The following is a 12,870-nucleotide window of genomic DNA, read 5'->3' as shown; positions in this document are numbered from 1 at the left end:
TCAACCTTCAAACAAAGATACACGTATCACAAGTACACATTCAAATTACCCAAGCACAGAACTCTCAAAATTCATATGGAAACTCAAAGGCAACAACATAAACTACGATATCAAATGGTCAATTATCGACAGAGCTCCCACCTATTCAAATAAAACCAAACGCTGCAACCTTTGCATCACAGAAAAACTCCATATAATTTATTCAGATAGCAAATCAACCCTCAACAAACGAGTAGAATTCCTCTCAAAATGCAGACACCCAGCAAATTCCTCCTCATTAATAACTGACTTGCCATTGGCCACAACCGCTTATTTGAATATGCATACTCACCTGCAACACAATATAACAGTTCAATTCCCGCCAAACCTTCACTCCTGATGATTGCTTAGCGCATGAAACAACCTGTAGAGTGACAACTACAAGTTCCTAGATTCTCAGTATATATATATATATATATATATATATATATATATATATATATATATATATATATATATATATATATATATATATATATATATAATTTTTGTCAATTTTGATCGGGTAAATTCATATATTCAAGATATATGTTATTCAAATTGGCATTTTACTTTGATGTCTTCCCTTTGTATCTGTCAATGCCGATAATTCCTTGTGTTATCAATAAATGTAGCAAATCCTATCCATTTCTGCGCAGCCGTTCTCATTATATGTCTGTTTTTTCTAAACTCATTAAGTAGGCAAATGGGCACGAAAGATGAGAGCCACACACACCAAAAAGTTATCAGTTCTTGCTATTTTTAAACAAAACCTATGTACCAGATTTGATTGCCATCCGATAAGCATTTCTTTATCTATCACGCCAACAGACTGACAGACATCGCTGCGACATTAGCTCACGTGTGTGTACACGTGAGCTTACCAGATATGAACCTAATTGCTCACATGTATCATCATATATTGCAGTTTCCTGTAAATTTAAACTTGTGCCACAAGTTTTAAACTTCATTGAAAGTGCTATGATTAACATCATGAACAATATTTACCACAGATTAATTCCAAAGGTCAGTAAGTACACGAATATTTAATTCGCTGAAATTAAAATACAAAATTTTTTTGACTGCTTTCATTGTATCAACACTTAATACAGTAAATGTTATTGCCTTTGGTCAAGTCCTTCAAGCTGTACATGCCAAACTGCGAAAGCTCATGAGATATATAATTTAAAAATTGGCTGACATGAAAATGTGAAATGACTTTCACATATTGTTTCAACCTAGTACCATCATGTTTCGCTGACTTTGAGCAAGTAAATCCAGTTATATATGGCTAATTAGAAATACAAATTAGGATTTGGCTGAAGTGAAAATGCTTAATGACTTTGAATAATGATGTATCATAGTATAGCATCAAATTTGGTCAAGTCCATCTAGATCTATATCCCAAATAAAGACAGTTCATTAAATATGCAAATTAGGAATTGGCTGTAGTAAAAATTCTTAATGACTTTCAAGAATGTTTATCAAAGTGTCTTCAATGTCTGTAGCAAGTTTTGTCAACTTTGGTCGAGTCAATGAAGATATATATCTCTAATTAGGAAAGGTCATTAAATAGATAAATTAAGAATTAGCTGAATTAAAAATACTCAGTGACTTTCAATAATATTAAATCATAAGATTTTAAATATATATACGAGTTTCTTTAATTTTGATCAAGTCAATTTAGAGATATATCCCATATTAGGAAAGTTCATCAAATATGCAAGTTAGCAATCATCTTTCATGTCACCCCTTAATATCTTTCGCAGCTGATATATCCTAATGTGATCAAATCTCTTCAAATTGTGTGCAGTCGTTGTCAATGTCTATCCGTTTTTTCATAAATCATTAATTATGTAAACGAGCAAAACGTATGCAAGCCACACCCACCAAAAACTAATCAATTCTTTCCATTTGCAAACTGAATCTATGTACAAGATTCGATTCTGATCTGATCAGCAGCTTTTGAGATATCGGGCTAAGAGACAGACAAACAGACACACAAACACAAAGACAGACACACAGACAGACACGTCGCTGCGACATTAGCTCATGTGTGTGAACACGTGAGCTAAAAAGCAACAATCCCTAGGAAGTTTGTGCATCCTCACTGCTTCACTAATCGTCTTGCCGTATAGAGAGATTCATTATAATATGTAGAAAAGCATACATCCTAGGACAATTTTTTCATTGACACATACGGGTCAAGTAGTTGACTGTGTCATCGAACTGAAAGTGACTCTACTCTTTCTTATTCTTAGTACCCATTACATACTTCTCTCCATCGATTTCGTCTGCGTCTTTGAACCGGCACTGTTGATTCTTCTGGTTAGACAATCGTAATAAATGGTTTGAAGATTTTCGACTCGAACTCAAGTGTGTCGTTGATGTGAACAGGGATCGTTTTCTGGATACCCAGGATACACTTCGATGTCTTGACAGACGTCCACACATGACAAACCGATGAAAAAGGCCTCTCATGTCGGTCTGCATCGAAATACACAAAGATATATATATATACATACGTATACATATACATACATACATACATACATACATACATACATACATACATACATACATACATACATACATATATATATATATATATATATATATATATGTGTGTGTGTGTGTGTGTGTGTGTGTGTGTGTGTGTGTGTGTGTGTGTAATTGAGGCATTACAAACGGTTTTGTTTCGTATGATGGTTTGAAATCAAAAGCAGCTTTGGTAACAATGCTTACCAAAGAGTGACCACAGAACATTTTACCAACACTGTGAACAAAAGACTGTATACGTCGCCAAAGATTGAAATAACACATTTTCAAAGATATTCTTGATGGAAATAGGAATCCAAAACATATTCTGAAGATTTGATGCCATTTTCCCGGTGAAGACAATGCAAATTTAAAAGATACAGCTAACGGTGTTTTAATTTTTGGGTCACACAACTGTTGTATCTACCACAGACAAATAGAAAGACTCGCAACGGGTATTGTTTAAGGCGTGAAACGGTTCCGTAACCCATCCATGTTCGCCTCTCCTCAGGCTCCTCTCGCTTCTCTTTTCTCTTTTTATCGATACTGTCTGGTTTTATTCAATGGTTTACGGTCAGTCATAAGCTTATAGTCTTTTACAAGCTGGTCATGGAAGGACGACTTTATGAAACTGCTGGCGTGTTATGTTTCGATTTGCGTGAAGCACTGTTTCTGCCCTGAGAGCTCACAAAGTAAGTATGGTTGCTACGCGACTGGCAGCACGATGCCATCTCGTCGTACTTTTCGCATAATCTCGTGCAATTATCAACCACAAACAAAGTCTCCAAAAATCTAACTCCTGTGAAGCTCATTTTAATATAAAAAGGCCATAGTCTACCGAGACGACCATGGGACAAAAGGCATGCCGCGTTGCTAGTCTGTCTTTCTATTTGTCTGTGCATCTGCTTACCACACTTGTGAAACAGTAATAAGTCAGTTAAAACTTTACAATGCCCTTATCTAGATTATTTTTTCAATTTTGAAAGTACTTTACCCTAAATCCATCGTTCAGGAAACTGTAGATGATTGGATTCATAAAACTGTTTGACATCGCCAGCCATAGGACACAGGCATTAATCTGTCTCAGCATGTCCTGACGTGATGGGTCGTCAAAAATGTAAGGCATAAACTTGACAACCAGATTGAAAAGTTGTAGAGGCAGCCAACATATGCTGAACATAAGCACTACCACGATTAACATCTTTATTACCTGTGAGAAAATTGAAAGTAAATATTACGTCAATACGAGTCAATCAACGTGATTTTGATGCGTCTTTAGTGTTCAAATCTGAAGGCTGTTTAACTTAAGGTAGTACACGCCTCGGAAGTCAAAGACAAATTTTCTTAGATGAAACTTTCAATGATACTCCAACCAAATCAAGAGTAAAATAGCGGGAGGTGGGCATGCAACGTTTGGTGTTAGAGAAACAAATTACCTGACATTTATCGATACTTCTGGTTCAAAATGGCCACCATTCCCGTGTTTACTCTATGGGGCACTACTCAAAATGCTTGATATACAACAACACACACACACACACATACTGACTCTCAACCTACGTCAAATACGTTAGGTATACACGTACGTATACTATTAAATGCACAAGTACAGTGTACACTTGATGTGAGAAGATCTGCTTGAATTACGTATACTCTTATTCTTCATATAGATATACGCTCCGTATATCAACGTATTGATATGTTCCATATACAAAGATATACGTAACATGTACAACTAATTTTGTGTTCCATATTCGTCAATATACGTAAATATACTGAACGTATATCAAGCATTTTCCCCAGTGGGGGGAAATGAAAATTTTGATTTTCAAATAACTAAGACGGTAAAAAAATTTCTCACTCCAAGAGCTTTAGTATGAGTACCCACTGGTAATAGATTAGAAAAGAATTGTAACAATTTGAGAGTTCGAAATTCTCTCCCCGGGGCGTACTCTGCCTTAACACAGATCGCCAAACTGACAAAACGCAAACATCGAAACATGGCCGATTTTAGGATCTTCTTAAGTGTACATGTGTATTTTACCGAATAATAATGGAAAAAGTCGGCCGTAAGTGTGCTTTCCCCAATGATTTACGTTTCTTAAATTTGAATCCAAATTGAATAATCAAATTTCCTCTTTGCCGAAATCCTGATGGATGTGCGACTGAAAATAATTTCATGCCTTTTTGAACAGTAAAGTGGTATTCAGCCGTGAGAATTTATGAAAGTAAAGGCAGAATTAAGTTGTTTCCATAAATTAAACGGCTAAGTCACGATATCAAAGTAATGCCTGCTACTGTTGTCAAATCGACTGTGTGCTTTTGCACTGCCTAGATAATTTGCTGACGCGGACAGCGTTTCATACCAATCACTGGTAATCTAGGGCGTTGTCAGGGTTAGGGACGGGGTCCGCAGAGAGTAAGCCCTAGAAAGTCATTTCATTCAGTATTCAAAGGTTTGTGTCCATTGGTCGTAACGTATGCAAACTGTTCAATCATATTTTGTCACGTACAATCACTCAAGGTCAAGTAAGACAGTTTGCGGGCAAAAACAAAAATTCCAAAGAAGTGAAGCAGCATACTTAGAGAAACCAAGAATATTATCCTGTAAACACTCACATCTACGCTAGTGGAGGCAAACAGTGTGACGTGAATGTATGTTTTTCTTAATTGGGGTGGGGCTGACATTTCTAGTCTACACGAATGACTGCCGGGACAGAGACATCGTTTTTGCTCAAACATTGTTGTGATACCCAACACAAAGAGAGCGCGACTTTTGTGCTTATTATATCGCGCGTCATAAGGACTGAGTAATTTATCCATGTGCCAACCATTGCCCTAAAAAGAAACAAACAAAGGAAGAGCTCATTCACGTCATTCTCAGAACACGTATCCAGGGTGCCAATGCACAAAAAGGGCGTCATAAACATGTCAACTCCATCAGTATGTGGACTGCATAAAACAAGTCTATCATGGTAATCAAGGCCAAGTGCAAGGTTTCAAAATGCACATTAAAATATAAATTAATGCAAACGATTTGAAAGTGATAATTAATTCATAGACAAGTATCACTGTTTGGTATATTCCAATATTTTAAATCATTATTCTTAGACCGTGAATTTTAACATTTACTGTGAAAGTTGCTGTCAATTGCAGGACAGTTGTATCCATTTCGGTTGGCACAGTGGGCTTTACATGGTCCGCAAAAATCAAGCAGTAACCTCAAAAAACAAATTACTGCCATTCAGAGCTGATGAAAATAGATCAGTGGTAGCTTTGATGGGATATTCACATTTGTTGCACATTTATATTAATTGAATATGCATCAGTTTCCTCCATTTTCTTCTTTCAATTTGTGCATAAGAATCGGTTTTATGCTTGTCACCATTAAAAAACCAGCCAGCTGAAAGTTACTTTTCACTGGTTTTATGTTATGAGCAAAAGTAATTTCTTCTACATGTCTAAGAGTTGTAAAATGTTGAAACGTTGCAAACTATGGAACTAAACGTCACCCTTCATTGCAAATCGTTTAACCATGTTATCATATCAACTCGCGCATAAGTGAGATAATGTTGATGATGATGTTGGTGTACGTCGAAATCGTGCATATGCATATTTAAGCCAACGATGTTGGTTTGAGCATAGTTGGATGGGTACTGTAATATGTTGAACACTTAAGATACATTTCACTTCAATTTCAGAAGTTGGCAGAATTCAACATGTTTCAACATGTTACGGCATATGTTGAGAATGCATTATTGAGGCTCAATAATTGCCACAAATTCGACTTCTCACATACAATGCTGTGCAAGGGAGGGTACGTCAAGAGATGCATAAATGACGGGATATGACACTCGCCCTAGCAGTCTTATCTTTAAGCTCGTGCGTGAGTCGAAATTGCAACACTTAAAGTTTTGCTCTGACCTTCGTCAACGGAGCATTCAACCATTCTCTTAACAAAGAAGAATGAAAGTCAGGGGTGACCGTGCAAAGTATTGTAACAGAGAAAGAAATTATCTAATGTTCCCCCATATAGGAAATTCAAAATGGCCCATCCCTGTGTTTACTCCGTTAGGAAATATCATACCTATTTTTCTTTTTGCTCAAAAAAGATGGCGGAAACTTTATTCACTCCAAGAGCTCCAAAATGAGCTCCAAAAAGTGGTAGACCATAAAAGAGTTGTAAAAAATTTAGAGGCCGAGTAAGAAAGAATTTCTAAAAGTTTTGCGTTGATTTGGATTCAATTTCTTGAACTTTATACAATCCAAGAAAAGGTCCTGGAAATGAATGATACACGAAACTCCTATAGTAGGTTCTCATTTTTCGTTTCTCAATGGTGCACGTATACCAATGCGCGCTCAGATAACTAACATTTAATGTAGGAAACTGATGGTCTACAGCCGTATGCACGCTTTGAAAATTCCTAGGAGTTGCTTTCTAGAGACAGTGTACAATTCCATTTTGTATCTTTTCCAGACAACACCCAACACTCGCTCTTCTCAAAAGAAACCTTCACACAAAATGACAATGAAGATTTGATACTTGTTCGCCTGGAGAAATAAGACACTTACAATTGAATACTGAACAGAAAAATGCATTAATAGTTGAAAATCATGAAAATTTAATCAGAAACAGACACACTCAAGGGAAGGTGGAAAACAAATAACCATTATTAAATCAATCAGTCGTGTACGATTTTCAGTGCACATTAACAACAAAATGAATCCACACAAGCCTATGTTAACTGACATGAGTATGAAATTAAAACAAACCCAATAATTTGATCATACAATGTAATAAAATTACCAGGTCGCATAAACACAAAAATTACAATTTCAGGAAGAATCATCTTGAATCATGAATATTATGTGTGCTAATTCTCATGTGGTCAGCGTTCCTCTTTGCTGACGAAAGATAGTATCAACAATGCATGTCTTCTGCTTGCTGAGTACGACATCATGAACAGCGTGTACGTCCCTTTGACTCGTGGCATATGCCACTTTCAACTCATCAAAATTTTATCTTCATCATCGCTTTACAAACATTTTACATATCAAACAACTCAATATGTTGTCAACCCCAAAGCTAACGAATTCTAAATCTGTCAGCAATATTGCGGTATTTTCGATTTCGACTAAAGAATTACCAAACACGGACAAATAAGTGCCGAATCTGTCTTATAAAACAGTAAACGCACAAAACAATTTACCCCGGCATAAAAGGAAGGACGTTTACCCAAACACTACCACTGGTGAACAATCCCAGGGGATCAGCTAGGGAAACATTTGAAAATGGTATATCTAATGTTACGCTGGCTGAGCTATCCCTCGGGATCAGCCACAACAATCCGACAGTGCAAATGACACCAAGCTAAAGCGAATCTAATACATATACATTTAGTTCGATTTCGACAACTTCTTCAAGAGAGATCTAAGTGAGATAAGATATTCCAAGGTGGTATTAAGTGTGTTCGCCTACTTCTCACAAGGCTAAGCACATCTTTTATAGGTGCATTTTGGGAAATCTAAACGTTGTCGAGACATAAATGACATATAAATGTCATTTAAAATTTAAAGCTCGGTGATTACTGTTTTGTGCAAACATCCACGCCATATTATCAAAGCATACAAGGCGTGAAGTTTTCGAGTCTGAAGTTGCAAACAATTGTACCCTTCAAGGCGATGAATTGTCCTCAAACAACCGAGCTTGTAACTCCGTTAAAGTGTACATTTTCTGAAAGCATAGATATTGCCAAATGCTGTCCTATGTATGTAGTAACCAGAGCAAACATAAGATCACGTGATAGTACATTTGAACACTAGTAACTTTAACACAACCTTCCCTGTGCAAAACCTGCAGTGTTTCTGGTCAAAATTTGCGTAATCAAAAAGTGTTGTACCAATCTTGCAAACTATGTTTGCAATTTTTGCCAGATGCTCTAGACCTAGAATATTCCGATTAAACCACTATTGTTAGCTGTTGGCCCAGCCAGTGATATTTGGACCACAGAATGAACCACGTGTAATTCACCTGAAACGCATCTTTAAAGCATATGCTTTGCACAGTTCACATAAAATTTTATAGGCCCGTTGTATACTTGCAGAACATAAGTAATTGGAAAGGTCAGTATTTATGTGCTCAGATATACTTCCCTAATATTCTTCGTTCAGCGAAGGAAGAAAAATATTATTAAATTTGTTGTCCTGGCCAAGGACAAGATTAGTTCTTGAAGAACTACCTTCTTGGTCTTCACCAGATTTTGTCTTTGTGTGATTGTATTATTATTGTCACTTTTATGATGCTAATATTGTATATGTGTCAGATTTGCATTATTTTCATTTTTCTGGTGTTAAAGGTATACAGTCACCTGTAATCTAAACATGCCTATATATGGTCAAAGGGGCGTTCCTTGGTATTCAAAATACCCATGTTAGGGTGCTGTTGTTAAGAAGCGGCCATCCGCTTAAAATCTGTGATTGGTTAGATTTTCTCTTTCCATGGTAACTGTGGCAAATGTGGAACAGGTGACAGTATACCTTTAATATTGTTTTGCATCTTTTGCATCATTTACATCATTTTTTTGTGGCTAAATAAATATTAAGCACATAAAATAGAGAAAATAAAAATACGAGTGACGTAGTGACCGTGTCACCAGGAGTCGAAGACTAGTGGTAGCATGGTTATTACGTCACGAGTATTTCTCGAGCTGAACGAAGAAAAATATAAAGGAATTATATGCTTGTCACATGCACAGACCAAGAATTCATAATTTTTTGCAAAATAAAAGTAGTTTTCCTAAACAAATCCACGTTTAAACTACTGAACTACGTTTTGAAAATATCAATACACCATAGGCGAGCTGTCCATTATTTCTAGTCGTCGGTCGCGTGAGCGAGGAACAAGGGGCTTACGTTTGTGTACGGAGCAAACGCCTTCCACAAAGTTATACAAGATTTCAAAGATAGTAAAGGCGTAGAAATTTAACTAAAAAAAAATTACGTTATATTTCGAGAACAAAAATCGACTGAACCGAAACGGCGCTAACACTGTGCAACGTCGCTCCCAACCGTACCCTCATTGCACAGCAAGAGCCAACCCACGGTAATGCGACCGGCTTCGACTTCCGCTGTTTCCAATAATTATTATCAAAACTCCTTGGGAATATACAAGCGTAACACTCGTAGTCTATGAAAATATTGATTTCATTAGGCAACTTTTTGAGGCTAAGCGTACAGCTTGATGAATAATTAGTACATGCCTCCCCTTGTTGTTGCTCGTGAGTACTCTGTGCGTAGAAAGTTCTGGCGGCGATATGGTCTGTACGGAACGCCCATATTGGCGACAAAACTAAAACAGAAGGACTCAAAATTTGCTAAGTGGATGTATTTTGTCAGACTTTAAAAACTGATTTTACAAATTTTGATCGCTACAGAATACGGGCCGCCATATTGTTTGTTTACTTTGACAAGCACATCGAAGATCGACGCAAATAATTCCCGACACACCAAAATTGATGACAGTCGTAAAACGACCAGAGAATAATCCCGGTATTTTCTGTTTAGAGACGACAAACGTGGCTTGTGCAAGGGATAAAGATCGAAATACCGCGACAGTGCAAAGTGCAAGCGCAATGTGTTCATGTTCTGTCTCAGATAGTCGAAGAAGAGCAAAAAGTGAAAATCTATTGTGTAAGGATATGGTTTAAAGGTAAACCCGATTAGTGAACGTTACTCTTGCACTTAAATTAGAAGTGAGCATGATTTGCTTTGAAGCAAACTTTGCAATCTACTGCAAGACCTGAGCAAAGTCTACTCAGTACCGATGTGTAGCTCGAACATTATATATTCAGAGGTTATTACCCAATATCGCATGTTCCTGTGTCGTATCAGCATGAGTGTCACTTGTGCTGCGTCAGACACGAGACGAAGTCGAGTGTCTGACGCAGCACAAATGACACGAATGCTGATACGACACAAGGAACTGGCGATATTGGGTAATAACCGATTTATCATATACCCATGCCCATAATTTTAGGGAATTTTTACTAATAGAACGAAAAACCTTTAAATTTGAGGCTTTACTTTATTACGCCTTGCGCATAAATATCAGAATGTTTATGTGAACAGGCTTCATTCATAAAGTATACGCATGATACGACGAAGATGTCAACATCACGCGCGACATCGTCCATATCTCAATGAAACCCAAGAAGAAAGACACCGGTATACAAAAATCGTCATACAGAAGGAACATTTTAAGGTGCAATATGCTATTACAACTGTAACCGACCAAAAACTGCTCAGCTTTAAATCTATCCTGATTTCGATCGTCGTACGGCACGGAGCTCGCGCGGAGAGGGGACGCCATTTTGTTAGTTTACCTTTAGAGTTGCCATGTCAACAGTCGTTGCGCGCCCGACATCGCTGTCACGCCACGCACTCACTACCTGTTCACTGGAGACAGTGCACGGTGCCGGCGCCGTGCGAACGGCAGAATGTTTGCTAGAACTTGACCAAAAAAATACCATGGGAAAACATTTCAAGACTCAACGTGATATTTCCGTATTTTGCAACCAGAAATACCCGTGTTCCTCGAAGCCCTTCAAGTTTTTAAGTCGGCGACATCGCTTCGCAGGCGGGGAGCGGCAGCCATTTTGTTGTTTACGTTGTTTACCAACAAACTGCTAATGTAGTTCGGGAAAACTCTAAAACTGATGACGTTCATCGTGCATATCTCGACGTTTACCGTGAAATATCACGGCTGATATTTTACGTTGAACGTCACTAGGATGTAGCAATATGGGCATGGGTATATGATAAATATATATATATATATATATATATATATATATATATATATATATATATATACATACTTTTGTAACCCCTTTTTATGCTAATATATCAGGTCCAAAGCATAAGCTTTAATAGTCGCGCCAGCGGCTTACTGACTACGCATATGCATATTTATAATATACTATGCGAGTAACCGGAAGTGTACTCTTCTTTCATGGGCGCCGCCATGTTTTTTTTTCGAGTACTCGTAAATAAACAAATACGAAACAAATTACTAATATATAACATGCCATTTATAAAATATACCTCTTTTCTTAGCCAGTAAATGTTATAATGCACCTTGTCGCCGATACAAAATATCGTTTATGTAGATAAAGGGAGAAAACTGTCGTGCATATGAACGGGGGCATACGCAAAGAATGCTGGGATTTAATTTTAGAAAAGCGCCCCCTGTGTCAATAATTAGATTAAAAATTGCCAGTTTTTAGACGGAACGCTGTAGTTTTCAGCACGAGGGACGGTGTTTTCAGCTTGCAAGTGGAAGGTGGGCAATGCGGTTACCATTGCAATGATAATGATTGCATAATACGTCCCTTGTTTAACGCAATAGGCTGTTATCATTGTAAAAATTGCCAATTTTTGTCCAAAATTTTTACACGTTACAGAAAATCTATACCTGCTCTGCTGCAGGGTTTGACGTCGTGTATGTACGTGAACTGCTTTCATCAGAGGGAAACTGGGCATAGTTGTCATATAAACGTTTATGAAGTAACAATTAATTACATTTTATCATGAATCAATACAAATAACATTGCCAATCTTAACCCCTGGCGCAACACCAAGGGCTGAGCCCTATATAATATTATGCTTTTCTAGAATCTTCCTGCTTTTATCCTTGTTCATGCCAGTTCTAGTCACACTGACTGTTGAAGAAACACGATGAAATCGTATTATTTTCTTCATCTGTTGCGAAACCATAGACAAAGAAAATATAAAAAAAGCATTGTCAAAAGTGACGAACGATACGAATCGAAATTTTTTGTACAATAAATATTTTGTTTAAAACTAAATTTCAACCATTGTTTCGATATGTTGTTATATGCGAGATGGTATTCGATAGCTGTTTCTGTTACCATTTTATTGTACCCTCTGTCAGACATCAACATTTTGCAATTTTGAACTTTCGTTTAGTGGAGGACAATGGGTTTTTGCAGTACGTGAACGAATCTCATTCCCCGAGCTTAGGAGACAGCCGAAGACTCTCCCCTAAATTTATGATACTTATGCTACTTATCATTCTTAAATTTATGATTGAAACTCATATCAATATTTCTTAAATTCATGTGTGGGTGTTATTATTAAAATACTGATGTTACAGGTATAAGACTGCAGGGTGATTGGCTTTGGCAGTAGTAAAGCTGATAGCATTTCTTTTTTTTTGTTATGGAATTTGATTATTATTGCTTTCAGCGGAAAAATTAACGCAATTGGGAGTTTAACGTTCTCTCGTCAACACAT

The 12,870-nt window shown here is 37.1% G+C and overlaps 1 protein-coding gene across 2 annotated transcripts in view; it reads right to left on the bottom strand.

Moving 5' to 3' along the window:
* LOC139123053 (prolactin-releasing peptide receptor-like) overlaps positions 1 to 12,870 on the bottom strand; it is a 50,292-nt gene that overhangs the window by 3,484 nt on the left and 33,938 nt on the right. For both annotated transcript variants that reach the window (XM_070689021.1, XM_070689020.1), the window contains 2 exons: positions 3,551 to 3,766; positions 2,294 to 2,505 (listed from right to left, as the gene is read on the bottom strand). In XM_070689021.1, the coding sequence (XP_070545122.1) occupies positions 2,294 to 2,505; positions 3,551 to 3,766 (428 nt within the window). The remainder of the gene's footprint in view (positions 1 to 2,293; positions 2,506 to 3,550; positions 3,767 to 12,870) is intronic.

Source organism: Ptychodera flava, chromosome 22 (assembly GCF_041260155.1).
Source record: "Ptychodera flava strain L36383 chromosome 22, AS_Pfla_20210202, whole genome shotgun sequence".
NCBI classification, from domain to species: domain Eukaryota; kingdom Metazoa; phylum Hemichordata; class Enteropneusta; family Ptychoderidae; genus Ptychodera; species Ptychodera flava.
This window is presented reverse-complemented; position numbering and strand designations above follow the sequence as displayed.